General features: G+C 45.7%; 1 protein-coding gene across 1 annotated transcript in view; it reads left to right on the top strand.

The window, feature by feature from the left end:
* SamDC (S-adenosylmethionine decarboxylase) overlaps positions 1-15,830 on the top strand; it is a 162,199-nt gene that overhangs the window by 131,286 nt on the left and 15,083 nt on the right. The window contains exon 9 of the mRNA XM_075694810.1: positions 10,542-10,622. Coding sequence (XP_075550925.1) covers positions 10,542-10,622 — 81 coding nt within the window. The remainder of the gene's footprint in view (positions 1-10,541; positions 10,623-15,830) is intronic.

The following is a 15,830-nucleotide window of genomic DNA, read 5'->3' as shown; positions in this document are numbered from 1 at the left end:
GTAGGACTTGTGAAGTAGCTCCAGCCGATGCTTTCCCATCGTCCATGTCAACTGATATTGTCCACGTGGGTCGTCTCAAGACATATCATGTGGCCGCCATCTAGAAGGCGCCGGGTGGGCGCTTTCACCACCGGGGGTTATGTCACGGTGCCACAAGAAGGACAAAGACGACGATCACTAACAAGATGAAAGAGATGACGTCCATATCTTCTGGCCATATCTTCTGCAGAGTAAACACTGACCCATTTAACCTTATATCTCTGCCCGTTTCAGTATTTTAGCTTGAGAAATTCAATTCCTGCAGTCAATTCCATGCGTCACATGGAAGGCCTGGGTATATGTGGTAGTCCCGTATAACCTTACTATATCTCTGCCCGTTTCAGTATTTTAGCTTGAGAAATTCAATTCCTGCAGTCAATTCCATGCGTCACATGGAAGGCCTGGGTATACGTGGTGGTCCCGTATAACCTTATATCTCTGCCCGTTTCAGTAATTTAGCTTGAGAAATTCAATTCCTGCAGTCAATTCCATGCATCGCATGGAAGGCCTGGGTATATGTGGTTCGAAAATCTTTTCACCGAAACAACGCCGGATGTCGGCACAGGATTCCGCCGCCACATTTTCTGCGACATGGGCTCCTCCTGGTGAGGAGCCCCCTCACCAGGCCCCATAGCAAATTTTGGTTATACGCTGGAAGTTGTTATGTGTCCTCTAGGGAGCGTCCGTCCACAAAAATTTTTAAGATGAGCTCATTAATAGCTGAGGTAGGAATATTTCAGTGCCGCGAACCCATGATTTCAGAAGGCGAGCTCCACTGTATAGCGAGACACCCTCTCCACTCGCCCTGGCTAGAGTCTGCAAGTGAAATTCCTTCCCTGCGTTCTCCCATACCGGACCTCGAAGATTGCATACGTCACGGGCCCCGCCTTCATTTTTTTTTTTTTGCTGCTCGCTTTTTCTTTTCTTTGTTTTTTCTTTCTTTTTTGCCACTGCATATGAGCTGTTGTGATTGTCTAGTTTCACGTTGCGCACGATTTTGCACGCTGTGCACAAGGACACATGACTAGCGGTATAATTCAGTGCTACGCGAATACTGAGGTAGAACAAGCGTATCACAGAGCATGATCACGCTCTGGAACATTGTAGAAAATGGCATAGTTTTTGTGCCTGTGCGCATTACTGCACGACCGTGGCGACAAGTGGACGGAGTCGAAGTACATCTCTCTTGCTTCGGTGTGAAGGAAAGCAAAAAACACACAGACATTCCACTTGTGTGTGTTATTATTTCTCTAAACTTCAATTCGTCAATTCAAGCAACAGATCATACAAATAACAGATGTTCCCTTCAATAATTCTCGAAGTCACTTGTCACCACGAGCGATGTCACACTGTGGACATGACTACGTAGGCGCAGGGATGTGACTATGTCATCGTCCGGCTTGGAGTGCGGTCCCCACATAGGAAAGGGAGAACTGCATCTGGATTGAAATTTCAGGCCTTTCCGCGGTGCGTAGCGATGTAATTCTTTGCAAACATGATCGTTAGTGCGCATTGTATGCTCTGCGCTTGTACGCTCAAAATGGCCAGACCTGGTGAGGGGCCCTTTAACGATCTCGCGTTAAAACGTCAGTCGTTGGAGGGGGGCAACGGGAAATGCTTTTTGCATATGCTGCAACAAGAAAATGGCAGCGATAAGGAAAATAAGCGCATGATAACAGAGAGGAGCTGTTCACCGAGATCGCGCAACGTTTTGATGCATGCGAGCCATGCCACACCTGCATCTGCGCATGCATGGGCGTGCGAACGCGAGCTTGTGCCCGTCCGCAAGCGTGCATGTGGTTTGAGCTGCAGGCTACCTTCAGTGGTCGGCAGGCGCAGTGATCAGCTCAGCCGTCAGCGCCGCCGTGTTAGTTCCGCAAAACACCGAGGCGGCTACTGCTACAGAGGTATACTTATACGGCACTCATTTGAAACATATCGATCGTTCTGAATTGGGGTTTTAAGGCACTCGAATGCGTCGAGGCCCATTTTGGACCATCGATGCTTCAGAAAGGATGTCAAATTTACGACTGCAACCATGTATATCTTGCCAAAGAAGTAAACAGCACATACATCCCAGCGAAGCGCTTAAATTAAATTACGGGGTTTTACATGCCAGAACCATAATCTGATTATAAGGCACGCTGTATTGGGAGACACCCGAATAACTTGGACCACCTGGGTTTCTTTAATGTCCACATAAATGTAAGTACACGAGTGTTTTTGCATTTTTCCCCCATTGGAATGCAGCCGCAGTGGCCCGAATTTGATCCTGTGACCTCGCGCTTAGCAACCCAACGCCACAGCCACTAAACAACCTCAGCAGGTCGCGAAGTGTTTGTCACAACAAAGCAAGCATGCTTTCATCATTGAACTCAAAGGAAGTTAACAAATCGTCATTTTATTCCACTTAAGTGAGCAAATGCAGCCGTAGACATTTTTCACCTGTCATTTGTAGCTTCATTACTTGGAGCCTGCCTTGTACCTCACAATTGTAGAGGTTTTGGCAAATTGGCAGGTAAGTGCTTTTTCTCAGTTGACAAAGTGCCTTGAGCATATTCTCTTATTGTCGTTTGGGCTCCAATGTGAGAGGTTGTCACCACTTGAAAATAAGAGAGAAATTAGCTGAGACTAAACAACGTGAAGATTGAACAAATGTGCACTAGCATGCGTGAGAGAAATGCTAATTTGCATACACTTGACGTCTGCTATGGTGCATTCTGTCAGACGCGCATCGTAGGGCGGTGATAAAGGGAATTCCCCGTTTATTCCGATGTGCAATATATACAGAAGCGCTAGCCACATGACTTTTGTGATAAGTGCGGGATGACAGCCAAAGAAGTGTGCTCGTGTTTTATCTGCAGGCTGACGTCACATCTTTCCCTTTTTGCAAGCTAAGTACATTCACAATAACTCAACAACACAGTTCATAGTTAATCATTTACTCCAAGTCGTTTCGGCGTCTTGATTATGCGACCGCAGCGGGTGGTTCTACGATGTCCGGTGGTTTCGCTGGCGTGACCATCCGACGGCTGCTGCACACCAGCATACTTCACTGGCGTTGTAGCCGGTAATTTGGCGGGCAGTTCGGGAATTTGTGGCTTCGGTGTTACGTCGATCTCTTCTTGATGGTGATCCCGTTGAACCGCCGATGGAACACTGTCATCGTCTCCCGTCTCTGGCAGTAGGAGGAGATGGCGTCTGTTCCGGCGAACGGCGCATTTGTTGGTCCCCACCCAGTAGGACCATGGCGTTTGGGACGGCTGCAGGATAGTTCCGGGAGCACCCTTGTCTTTCAGCCACACTCGATTTCCTGCAGAAAGTCTGGGCAAAGACCTGGCAGCATGACGCTTGTCAAAGTATCTTTTCTGCCTGTTTCTGTCATGTCATTTTCTGCCATGAAGAGCTAACGACACAGGGTTTTAGCAGAGATTGAACGCAAGGTATTCTTGAGCGCAATCGACGGCTCATCAAAAGTTGTGCTGGACTGTAACCTGTGGGACCCGGCGAGTTCCGGTAGTTCAGCAAAGAAATGTAGGAGTCCTCTGCTTTTTTTCAAAAGTAGCTTTATCGTTCTTACCATGCACTCAGCTTCGCCGTTGGCTTGCGGGAAGAGCAGGCTAGTTGTGACGTGCTTGAACCCGTACACGCTTGAAAAATGCTTGAAAGCAAACGAGACAAATTGTGGTCCATTATCGGATACCACGGTGTTTGGGATGCCGTGCCTGGCGAAGATGCTCTTCAGATGGTTGATAACCGCTTCTGATGACGTATCGCCTTTCAGCAAGGCCAGCTCTGGATATCTGGAATGATAATCCACAACAACAAGATACACGGCGCGTTTTATTTCAAATAAGTCCACGCCGACTTTTTGCCATGGTAGCTCTGTCGTTTCCGAGGGAATCATTGGTTCCGCAAACTGAACACGTTCACTCGCACACACATGGCAATCGGCTACAGCTTTTGCTATCTCTTTGCTGAGCCCTGGCCACCAAACAGATTCCTTTGCTTTTGCTCTGCAGTGAACGATACCTTGGTGCCCTTTGTGTAGTCGTTCGATCATTTCCTTCCGCAGACTTCGCAGAACAATAATGCGAGCATCTTTCAGCAACAGGTTCTTGCAAACTGAAATGTTAGCACGGACGGGCCAAAATTGCCTCAAAACGTCTGGGAGCCTTTCTTTTCTTGGCCACCCGTGGTGGCAGGCTTTCAGCAATGACAAGCATTCCTGGTCTTTTTGTTGCTCAGCTCGTATGAGATTAAGCATGCTTTCTGTAGCCGGTAGGCCCTGAACGATTCCATCAACGAAAGCAGATACGTCTGAGTCTGTCAAGGCGCCTAGAGTATGGTTAGTAGCGTTTGCTCGTGCTCTTGATAAGGTGTCGGCTGTCGCAATGCTTTTGCCGGGAACTTGCGTTAGTGTGAAGCAGTACCTCATCAAACGCATTCTGAATTTTTGGATGCGAGGCGGCATAGCGTCCAGAGGATCACGACCGAGCAATGGAAGTAGAGGCTTGTGATCTGTTTCGAACAAAAATTTCATACCTCTTAAAAATTCGTCGAAACGTTCAGCTGCCCACGTCAGAGCTAACGCCTCCTTCTCTATTTGAGAATATTTTTGTTCCGTCTTTGTCAGCGATCTCGAGGCATAAGCAACCGGTCGTCGTTCCCCGGATGGTTGGATCTGAAATACAGCACCAAGACCATACGATGAAGCATCAGCTGAGACTATTGTCTCGTAGAGAGGGTGGTACATGGCGAGGCACCTGTCCGAGCTGATGGTTTCCTTGATTTTGCAAAACGCTTGTTCCTGTAGCGGTCCCCACGACCACTCATTGTCCTTGCACAGAAGGCTGCGTAGAGGCGCGCTCATAGACGCTGCATCTGGAAGAAACCTAGCAAGATGGTTCATCATTCCCAGAAGAGAGCGAACTTCCGTTACGTTCTGCGGCCTCAGAAATTCTGTGATGGCCCGCACTTTTTCAGGATGCGGCCGCACGCCACCAGCGCCAAAGATCATGCCAAGGAAGGATACTTCTTGCACTGAAAAACAGCATTTTTCTTTGTTCAGCGTCACTCCTTCCCGCTGTAGTCTTCCGAGCACCTTGTGTAAGCGAGAGTCGTGCTCTGACTTATTTGTGCCGAACACAAGAATATCGTCCATGTAGTTCAAAACACCGTCTAATCCTTCCAAGACTTGCGTGAACTTCCTCTGAAAAACTTCTGGTGCCGAGGTTGTACCAAACGGTAGTCTGCGATAGCAGTACCTGCCGTATGGTGTTATGAAAGTGGTGAGTGTTTGGCACGACTCCGCAAGTTGGATTTGGTAAAATCCTGAGCTTGCGTCTAGTTTCGAGAACACAGAGGCTTCCTGAAAGCTTCCCATGATCTGCTCTTTGGTTGGCAATTGGAGGCGCTCTCTTCTTACGAAGTTATTTAGTTGAGTGAGGTCGACGCAAATTCTGACTGAGCCAGATGGCTTCAAAACCGGCACAATTGGCGCACACCATTCCGTCGGATCCTCGACCTTCCTAATCATGCCTTCCCGCTCAAGCCTGTCAAGTTCCTCCTTAACCGCTTGCTTCATCGGGATAGGAATCCTGCGCGGGGTTGACACTGCGTAGGGGATTGCATTTTCTGCCAACCGTATCGTGTGCTCTCCTGCTATAGATCCGATTCCTTGAAATAGCCCTGGGTACTGTCTCGTGACCTCGTTGGACGTTTCTAGTTCGTCTAAAAATCGAACTACCCCAAGGGAATTTATTGCAGGTAGCCCTAGTAAAGGCATGTGCAAGTTTTTTACGACATACACTGTCTGCTCGCAGCGATTGTCCTTCCATGTGATTTCAGCTTGAAACTTTCCGCACGTGTCAATGCTTGCGTCACTTGGTCCCCTTAGATTTCCTGCTTTCTCAAGATAGCTTGGCATTCCTGGGAAATTTTCCCCCACGACCGTGACTTCTGCTCCAGTATCGACTTTCATTTTTACTTCATGGCCGTTTATCTGTACCGTCACGAAGTGCGCAGACAACTTGCTTTGTCACGGTGTAACTGTGCCGAGGAATTGGCGCTCGTTATCTGAGCAGCCCAGTGCCGTTACCCCGTCAAGTTTTCTTTCTCTGTTTTTAATTCGACAAGCCTTTTCGAAATGCCCTAGCTTCTGGCAGTAAAAGCATTTTTGCTGCTTCGCTGGGCAACTAGTTCGCGGGTGCATCGAACCTGCGCAATAAGTGCAGCTTTTTACAGAAGCGGTCTTCTTGCGACGTGCAAGTGTAGCATTCCATTCTCTCTTCTGTTCTGTTTTCTTGTTCTTTACCACTGCAACATGTTTCGGCACTCGTACCTTCCCGCTGTTTCAAGTCTGCTTGCTGCTGCTTTATCGTTTCGCTTGTTCGGGCCCTTGCTAATGTGGTGGCCAATGTTAGCTTAGGGTCCATTTGAAGCTCTTCCGACAGCGCTTCATCTAGAAGGCCAACTACAAAGCGATCCCTTATTAAACGGTCCTTCATGTTATCGAAGTCGCATCGCTCTGCTAACTTGTGGAGGTCGGTTGCAAATTCGTCTACAGTTTCCCCTGGCTGTTGACGACGTCTGTTAAAATGGGCGCTCTCATACACTGTGTTCTTCGTGTGAACGAAATAGGCTTCAAACTTTGCCTTTAAGACCTTGAAAGTCTTCAGGTCTTCGTCTTTTACCGCTGACGAGCGAAGAATCTCTCTTGCCTTCCGGCCCACTGTGTAAAGAAGGGTTCTTACTTGAATTTCTTCCGATTTCTCGCTGAGACCAGATGCGAAGCTGTAGTCTTCGAATTCCTCAATCCAAGAGAACCAGTCTGCTGCGTTGTGGAAATCAAATGGCTGCGGAGGCTTTATCCCAGCCATTGTTGCTCGTTGCTGGACGCTCGTTGCTGCCGTGCCTTCAGTGAAGACTTGCACCACTTGCAAGCTATTGCTCCGCTCTGTCGGACTGCATACGCCCCTGACGGTCTATTTCGGGAACGGCCCATCCCACTTCTGACACCATGTCAGACACGCATCGTAGGGCGGTGATAAAGGGAATTCCCCGTTTATTCCGATGATGTGCAATATATACAGAAGCGCTAGTCACATGACTTTTGTGATAAGTGCGGGATGACAGCCAAAGAAGTGTGCTCGTGTTTTATCTGCAGGCTGACGTCACACATTCCAACCTTAGTTCGGTTGTTTTAAGGGCGAGGAAACATCAGCATGAATGATCCCGGTTCCAGCATCCGCGTCTTGATCTTGCCACAGAAAAAAGCTCTGCATTGACTTATTAATGCAGAACAATAAGCACAGTGCAATTAAGTTCCAACACGGAGTGCTTTCGAAGCTGGATTTGACAAAACCACCACTGCACATTTGTATCGGAGCAAGACGAGCTAAACAACTATTTCAACCAATTTGCAACAGCGGGAATCAGTTCTTGCATTTTTATGCAGTTGTCGATTTATTGCACCTTTTTACGGATCCTGCTAGTAACAGCGCAAAATGTAGACAAGGGACGAGACAAGAAGACACCACAAGCGCTGACTTTGTTGAAAGTCAGCGCTTGTGGTGTCTTCTTGTCTCGTCCCTTGTCTACATTTTGCGCTGTTACTAGCAGGATGGAAAACCAACAAGCCCAAGCTGCTATTCTAGCGAAATACATTTTTACGGATGCTGCCTGCTGTTTTTTTTTTGTTTTTTTTTTTTGCATTTACGTCTTAGTTAGTTCAACAGAAATTCGCAAGAGCGACACGAACTGCGATGATCCACTTCAGCCGCCAGGTTGCTTCCCATGGTTTTGACAGGAAGCGGTAACATTTGATGCCGATGTGCATCCCCTTTGCGACTGTAACAACCCTTAAAGCAGCAGTATCTACGCTTGTTCTTTCTGTTCACACTTATCATGGAGGAGCTGCCGAGAGGCCGCGGTGAATCCATTAAAAAATTGGAAAAGGAGACTTTCAGGCGGGTCTGAGCGCAGTAGGGTTAATGGTGAAATGGCAGGAGCGGCCTACTCGCGGGTGCTAACCGGTGCTGTTAAGTGGCGCGACATGTATGGCCAAACTTTACTGCAGTGTGCCTATAGCGACGAGGCTAGCAGCGATGATAATGTAGTGAGCTCTGCATGTTCATATTAAATACATGCTGTTTTCTTTTTGTGAACACTGCCCTCACTTTTTTTGTTCAGCCTATATTTGAGGTAAGTTGTTTTATTCGGCGGTCGGCTCAGAATTGGGACTGGCTTGGATTCAACTAGATGTGGTATGCTTCGACAGTGCATGCTCTACACTAGCCAATCGTTTACTAAAACATTAATGGTCAGAGAGTGTTCAGAAGTAAGCAAGGACTCAGTGGAGGCTTCTAGAAACTGTGTGCACAAAAATGTTGTAAATGTGTGAAAATACCATGAAATACATGCAGATATTGGCAATTCTATAGGTTGTACTTGAAAATCAAGATGATTGGCCATCATATCCTGCATTAATAGCTTACTTCTCCCCCCCCCCCAAAAAAAAATATACAACAGCAGTTCCAAAATGATTTTACTAGTCTAAACTGATTTAGTGTTTCTTTTTAGTGTAGTGTGAATAAAGGGAAAATCGGACATCCACCCGCTCGTAGCAATTGCTACGGACGGGTGGATGTCTGAAGACACATGCCAATTTCTGATTTTGGCATGCTAGCATCATTTCAGCACCGTTGTTGCTGTAACTTTTAACTGTCACTTTCATGTGCTGTCTTGCCATCCTTTCACTGTTGATCTGTTCAGTTAACTGCTGATGCAATAAGTTCACTGGACTGTGTAGGGTGGAAGCATTTCAGTGGGACAGCTTCTTAGAACATTGCATATTGGTCACTGAAACCACTCTGCACAGACATTGCGCGTAATCTAAACCCCTGTACTGTTCAACATAATCTTGCATTCAGGGTGTCAAACTGGGGCGACAGTTTCAGTTTCACTTCACTCTGCTTTGGAGAAATGAAACGGAGAGTGAACAAGTTCAGTGCAGTGCACTTGATGCTGAGCCTCAAGAGTGGCATGTTATACACTGCACACGGTGAGCAGTGCAGTCATGCAAACACAGGCTTCTTCCCCTGCTTCTCTGCTGCATGCCTGCCATTCAATGGTAATGTGATGTGACAGACAGCAACATTTCCAAGGTCGTATTCTTAGCAGCCATGCACTGCTTTTGAATGCAGCATAGCTGACACATTTGTTGCACTGTAACCAAGCTCCTGCAGTCGAATAATGCATGCTGTGCTTTAAATGTGAATACCCGAGTGCACTGACCATAGCTGAGTTGTGCAGAACATTTCAATCCTAACTCCATTTTATTTCACTCGAGTTTTGGTTTGGGTTCAAGCACATTCAGAATATCAACTCAAGTTCAGTTTGTGGAGATGGGTTTACGCAAGGTTCGCCCTACGAGTGGGAATGAGGAAAGGGCATGATGCTCCTCCACTCTCCAGTGCACAATGGATGCTACTGCTTGGTTTTTCAACTCACTGAAACAGTGTGGAGAATTCTCCGGAGTCAGATGGCCAACAGACAGCCTTGTTAACCTAAGGAACATCACACTGTGACAGTCGCGGATGGAGTGTGTACACCCACTGCACAGCCTGTGTTGGGTCCACCAAACACTTTGACGTAATAGTTGTGCAGAAACCCACAAGGTGGAGAGAAGTAATTAAGGAAAAATTAGACATCCACCCAATTGTAGCAATTGCCACAAAGGAAACCCTTACGGGTTCCTCAAAGGAAAAGCCTCACAGTTGAAGAAAAATTTGTTCTGGTCTGGGACTTGAACTTGCGACCACTGCCTTTCTGGGGCAGCCGCTCTACCATCTGAGCTAACCAGGCAGCTAGCAGATGACAGGGCAAATTTGTCAACAAGTCGAAGCAAAGGCAAGAGTTTGGCATAGCAATTTGTAACAATTGCTACGATTGGGTGGATGTCTCATTTTTCCTTAATTAAGTTCACCAAGCATGAAAAGTCACGGGAGTCCCATGTAGCCCACTCGTCAGTGGGCCTGTGAACATTTGCTGTGGTGAGGAAGCACTCTACAGTGGCCAGTCGGGGTACATCCCAGTGGCATGTGCTTTCACGTGTGGCTCAATGCCAGGAGGGAGGATTTGTCCTGGAACATGGCACAGTAGGCGCTAGCCGTTTTGCCACCGGGGCACCTGGAGCTTCTCAAGTGGCCATCGCCACACTGCAGAATGTGGCATGGGGAGGCAACTTGTTCGCCACAAGTTCCGACTAAAACTCCACTTTAGGTTAAACACTGTGCTTATGCATTGCCAGCCATCTGCAATGCTTGACTTGCTCAGGCAAGTGTACCAGTAAAATTCTTTTGCCTGTTTACCCTGCCTGTGACTGGCCATCAAGTCAGAATAACCTGCAATGTTTTCACATCTTGCAGAAAGTGTATCATGTGTGAGTCATCACTGCATTGTGTTAGAATGGTACTGATACATCATTGCTATTTTTTTAGGACAACTACCATGACTTGGTTACTACTCTGCTGAAGATGTTTCTTCCAGGCAAATTTGTGATGACACTGTTTGCAAACAAGGTAAGTGTACACAGGAGCAATACTCTCTTTAGAACAAACTTCTACGTGAAGCTGTGCATGGTACAAATGAATGTCAGAATGAGGACTTTGCACCAAACCCGGTCTTTGTGAGCAAAATCCATAAGAAATGAGGTAATAATTTGGAGCATTATAGACCCATTTAGCTTGCTTTCTGTATTATGCGACAGTCGGCTGACCCTCATGCTGCTTGCGAAGCATTGTGTCCACATGGGGACTTTGGGAAGTTTTGGTGTAATCGAAGAGCTCTGTTAAAAGCTTGGTTATTGCTGGAAAAGAGGGGTTAGTTGTCGGAGAAGCAGATATGCTTGTTTTAGTGGCTCTTGAACTTCTGGCTCATCTGAAGCAAGGAAGAAGACCAGGAAGAGGATGCATAAACAGCACTTGAGCTGTGTGCAGTAAACAGAAGAGAAGCAAGACAGACCAATGTTTACACTCATTTTATAAAGAAATAAGGAAAATATAATTACGCAGAATATAACTGTCAAATGAAAACATAAAAACTATTCATGTTGCAGAATAGAGTTCATTAAACAAGCTTTGTTCTGACCAGAGGGCATAGGCACTCTGGTATACATTTTCATCATTAGCAAAAGAAAGATTCTTGAGCTTCCTTTGAAGCCTGTGGATTGCAAGGTATTAGAACTTGTGGGTAGGGCATGGCTATACTTTCTGTGGCTAGGAAAATGAGTTCGTCAGCAGGATCCAATGTATAGGGATTCCCAGCTAAGTTTAGCCCAGCTGTTCAATGAAAAAAAGTACAAAAAATCACAGCACAAGATACGATTATAAGACCTACGGTCGTCAGAACGACCAACCACCGTAGGTCTTGAAATCGTGTCTTGCACTGCATTTTCTTCAATCTTGCAGCAAATGCAGCAGAAATAGGGCAGACTGTGATGTCACCTATATGTTTGTTCGAGATACCTGCAGCCAATGGATAGTGCATGCTTGCAGCCATATCACGATTTCAGTGATCCCGACAACTTCACAGACAGGCTGTGTTGTGCTACATTCAACCTGTATCATGTGATAACAAAAAACATCGACCAACAACAACAAAATATACAATGCAAAAACTTATGCCGGGAACTAGCAGCATATCCTATAAGAAAGTTAGATGAAAGAAGGCATGTTGTGTTGAAAAAGGCAGGCCAACTAAACTGTTTATTTCCGTGATGCTACTCAAGTGTCGGTACTGCTTTGTTGCAAATCTTGCTGTGCAGTTTTGAATGACTTCCAAGTTCTTCAGTACTTTAGTATGTGGTTCTGAAACTGCGCAAACATATTCAAGAATGGGCTGAGAAGAGTGTTTGAAGTTTAATTTAATAAGATTCACGACTCAACCAGCTTTAGCTGGTTATATATAATGTCCATGTGTCCAATGTATAATGTCCATGTATAATGTGTCCATGTATAATGTCCAATGAAAACATTGCGTCTAAATAAGTTGTATGGTTAAATTATAGAAGTCTTCTATTACGTAAGCAATACCCTGAGCTCGTAGTGGTCTGTTTGCAAGTGAAATGTGCCTATTTTCACTTTTGTTTTACTTCATGATCCATTTGTTGCACCATGAACAGATCTGATTTAAATTGAACTGTAAAGTAGTTGTATCAGAGTAATCCTTAAAGTTGCCCTGAACCACTTTTTATCGAAGTGGAGAAAGGCACTTGAAGTAAAAGTAGGCTACTTTTACTTGCGTTACCACAAATGCATTACCACAAGAAGCGCACCAATGCGTTCAGTTATTGGCGGTCAAATACTGCCTCTGCCATGCTCCCGTTCTTTCTTCAGTGCCTTGCACTGCAAAGGCAGAAGGGGGCATGCCCACACAGCTCTTCCTTCTAGATGTCACCACGGGGCGCAGTTCAAATTTCATTTATGATGTTAACAAAGACGTCATGACTTGCGCCTTTGGTGCCTACGACGTGCTAAACATAAGCCAAATGCGGTTTGTGGTTGTCCCTAGTGAGCCGCAGTGCGCTTCGCCGATGGACTTGTGGCGGCACCCCATGGCGACCACAGTATCTACGCCATGTAGCCGACCGCAGCTTGATGTCAGCTATCGGACAATAGCAGTCGTGTAAGGGAATGACAGAATAAAGCGTCCAGAGGGGAGTGAGGACAAGCATTTGAGAGAAAGGTGACTTACAATCCGCTTGCGAGGTCCACGCACCGCGTACCACAGCAAAATTTGGCTGAGATGTTCACAGCAGCGTATGCTACCCGCGAACTATGTTATTTGACCAAGCCCAAGGGGTGGTTCAGGGCCACTTTAATCTCATGGTATACAATGCAATCATCTGCGTGTAGCCTAATCTTTGAGGCAACTTTATTGCTAATATTGTTATGTTAATATAATATAATATAATATGAATATATAATATTTTTTATATAATATAAACCATATATATAAATTATATATAATATAAACATTAATATAAACCAAGAATAACAGTGGACCGAGCAGGTATTCTCACGGGACCTTAATCAGTACCTTTTGAGATCTATTAGATAATTATGGAGCTCAGAAAGAATGCTACTGGGCAGACAGATAGATTCGGTAAAAGATTGGTGCGAGACCCTTGATCGAAAGCTTTATGAAAATGCAGAATAATGCAGTCAGCGTGTAAGCGCTTATTAGATGAACAGGATATGTTGTGTGGAAACTAGGGGTGTGCGAACATAAAAATTTTCAAATGCGCATCGAATACAAATACTTACAGTCGGCTACAACTTTAGAAAAAAAGGGGGCGTTTACTCCTCCGAGGCGGATGCACACGAGCATCAACCAATGGGCGCGCACTCAGGAGTGATGTCATGAGCTGGGTGGCCGGTGACCCTGCCCACGGAGAAGATGGCCGGCGAGCTTCGAACTGGGCCAAGTCGCGTCAGCTGTGAGCATCAGCCCCTCGTCACAGTGAATTCCCAAACTGTTTGTGATTGTCTGTCATGCCGGAAATATTACTGCGAGCTTACGATGCAGCATTTGTGCCACGTGCATTTATTCTAAGCTGTGATCAGGCGAGGAAACCCTGCAGCGAGCATCCCTGACGCTGCACTACGCTTTGCCTGAAAACGGGATCCCGCGGCGACCGCTACGAACACACATCCTGCGTGTTTGTTCCATGTTGTTTTATTTCACCCCAAGTGAAGTTACGACGAGAAAAGTTTTCCAAAGACTGGTGCCTGCTGTCAGCGGCGGGCGTGTTCGTATACTGTGTCGCTGCATTTTTCGTCGGACGGGGTGAAGTGATGGAGCAAAACCATTCTCAGGAGAAATGAGAAAAGCGTGCGCGCATGGAACAAACCTACGAGCGACTCAACAGAAAATGTTTGCAGAAGAAGCCTTCAACGCAAAGATTTGTCGCCGTCAACTTAGCGTGAACGATCATTGTCAGCAGTGAGATAGCCGAGCGTCTAGCGACGGTGTTCGAGCATTGTGCAGCACTGCCGATTGATTGCTTTCCATCAGTGCTCACCGCGCTCGCAAGCTGCAGAATGTGCGCTGTGGCACAGTCATGCATAAGTTTTGTTGCCAGCGCTAGATATGATGGTTTCCCACAACACAGCTTCGCGCTGCTTTTTGATCCTCGTGATATGTTGCAATTAAAAATTCCCAAGACACTGTTAAGAGAACGGTAAAAAGAAAAAAAAAACATACAAGAAGGTTAGCACAGCAGCTTGTGAACCCGCTCCTAATACCTCTACCCATGTCTGTTTTCTTGCATTTGTCTAATTATTTTTATTTCTCTTTTTATTTCTTTATATTTGAAATTTTCTTAGCTTTCGCATTTGTGTGTGAATGTTCCTGCTTCCATGTGTCTTTGCACTTACTCTTATTTCTGTCCTTTTATTCTATATTAGCATTTGCTTTTGCTAGTTTTCTTTCAGCAAGGTCTTTTTACACATTTTCATTAACCAATCTCATTCAAAGCACTAACTCCTGTAGACTGCAGGGCTGGCCTCTTCCATCTCGCTAAAGCCTTTCCCACTGGTCTACCTCGTCTTTTCAATCTGCCTACTCTCTGTGTTTTCTGTCCTTGCTTCTTGTGTTGTTGCCGCAATGTGATTAACCAACTGGGTCAAAACAAATTTTTACCTATGAAAACAGAAAGGCTTACAGATACATTTTGATAAAAGCGTCATGTGGGTTGCAGAGTAACTTTGCCTTTTACCTCTCTTCATGCTTATGCATCAGTGCATGTGGCAGCTTGCCAGAAGTGCACATGAAAGGCTGCATATTGTGAAACACCTTGCTATGCTGTTGCATTTTTCATGCTTTCAATCTTAGTAAACAGACGGTTTCGCTGCCCATCACATATGCCGGTAAAAATTTTCAACATGAATAACATTGTCAAGTGGGGTGTCATTTCCTGTCTGACGCTTTCATCATTACAAAGACATTTTTCAGTGAATGGAACCCAGCAAAGCAGTGTACTGAGAGCTTTTGCAACTTTCACCATTTATTACTTCACCAATGTCATTGTCTGAACCTGGCTGTCGATCGCTATGCTGATGGCCTGTGAATGCAATAATTGCCTCAATAAAACACATTCAACTTTACTCAGCATTTCTTAGTCCAAACAATGCTTGGAGAGCTATTCAGGGTGAAAAATTGTGCTTACATTTGTGTTACTTGCCCGGTCAGATCAACAAATACAACAATGGCTGCGGCATGACTGTGATTTGATGTGCAGACTGCAAACGGTGCCTTTCAAGCCCGCCCTCGACTACTGCTATTAGAGCTACCCAAATGAGTTTTCTGGGCTTCACTAAGCTAATGATGTTTGATAATTATTTTCTTATCTGTATGACTTGCCTGAGCCATTTAACCAAAATAAGGAATGCGACCACATGAATGTTCTTTTGCATGCAAAATGCCAAAGTGGCGGTCAATTTCGTGTTGCCTACTGCCGTTTCTCCAACAATGGCTACGCATGGCTGCGCTTTGACGTGCAGACTGCTAATGGTGCCTTTTAAGTGTGCCCTCGATTACTGCTAATAATAGCTGCCCGAATGAGTATTTTGGGCCTCACTAAGCTAATGATGCTTGATAATTGTTCTATTATTCGCATTACTTACCTGAACCAGATAACCAAAATAATGCAACCACATAATTATGCTTTGGCATGCAAACTGCCAACAGTGGCTGTCAGTTTCGCATTGACTGCTGCTATTTCACCT

Source organism: Dermacentor variabilis, chromosome 6 (assembly GCF_050947875.1).
Source record: "Dermacentor variabilis isolate Ectoservices chromosome 6, ASM5094787v1, whole genome shotgun sequence".
Classification (NCBI taxonomy): domain Eukaryota; kingdom Metazoa; phylum Arthropoda; class Arachnida; order Ixodida; family Ixodidae; genus Dermacentor; species Dermacentor variabilis.
Note: the sequence above shows the minus strand (reverse complement) of the source record. Positions and strands in the feature narration are given on the sequence as shown.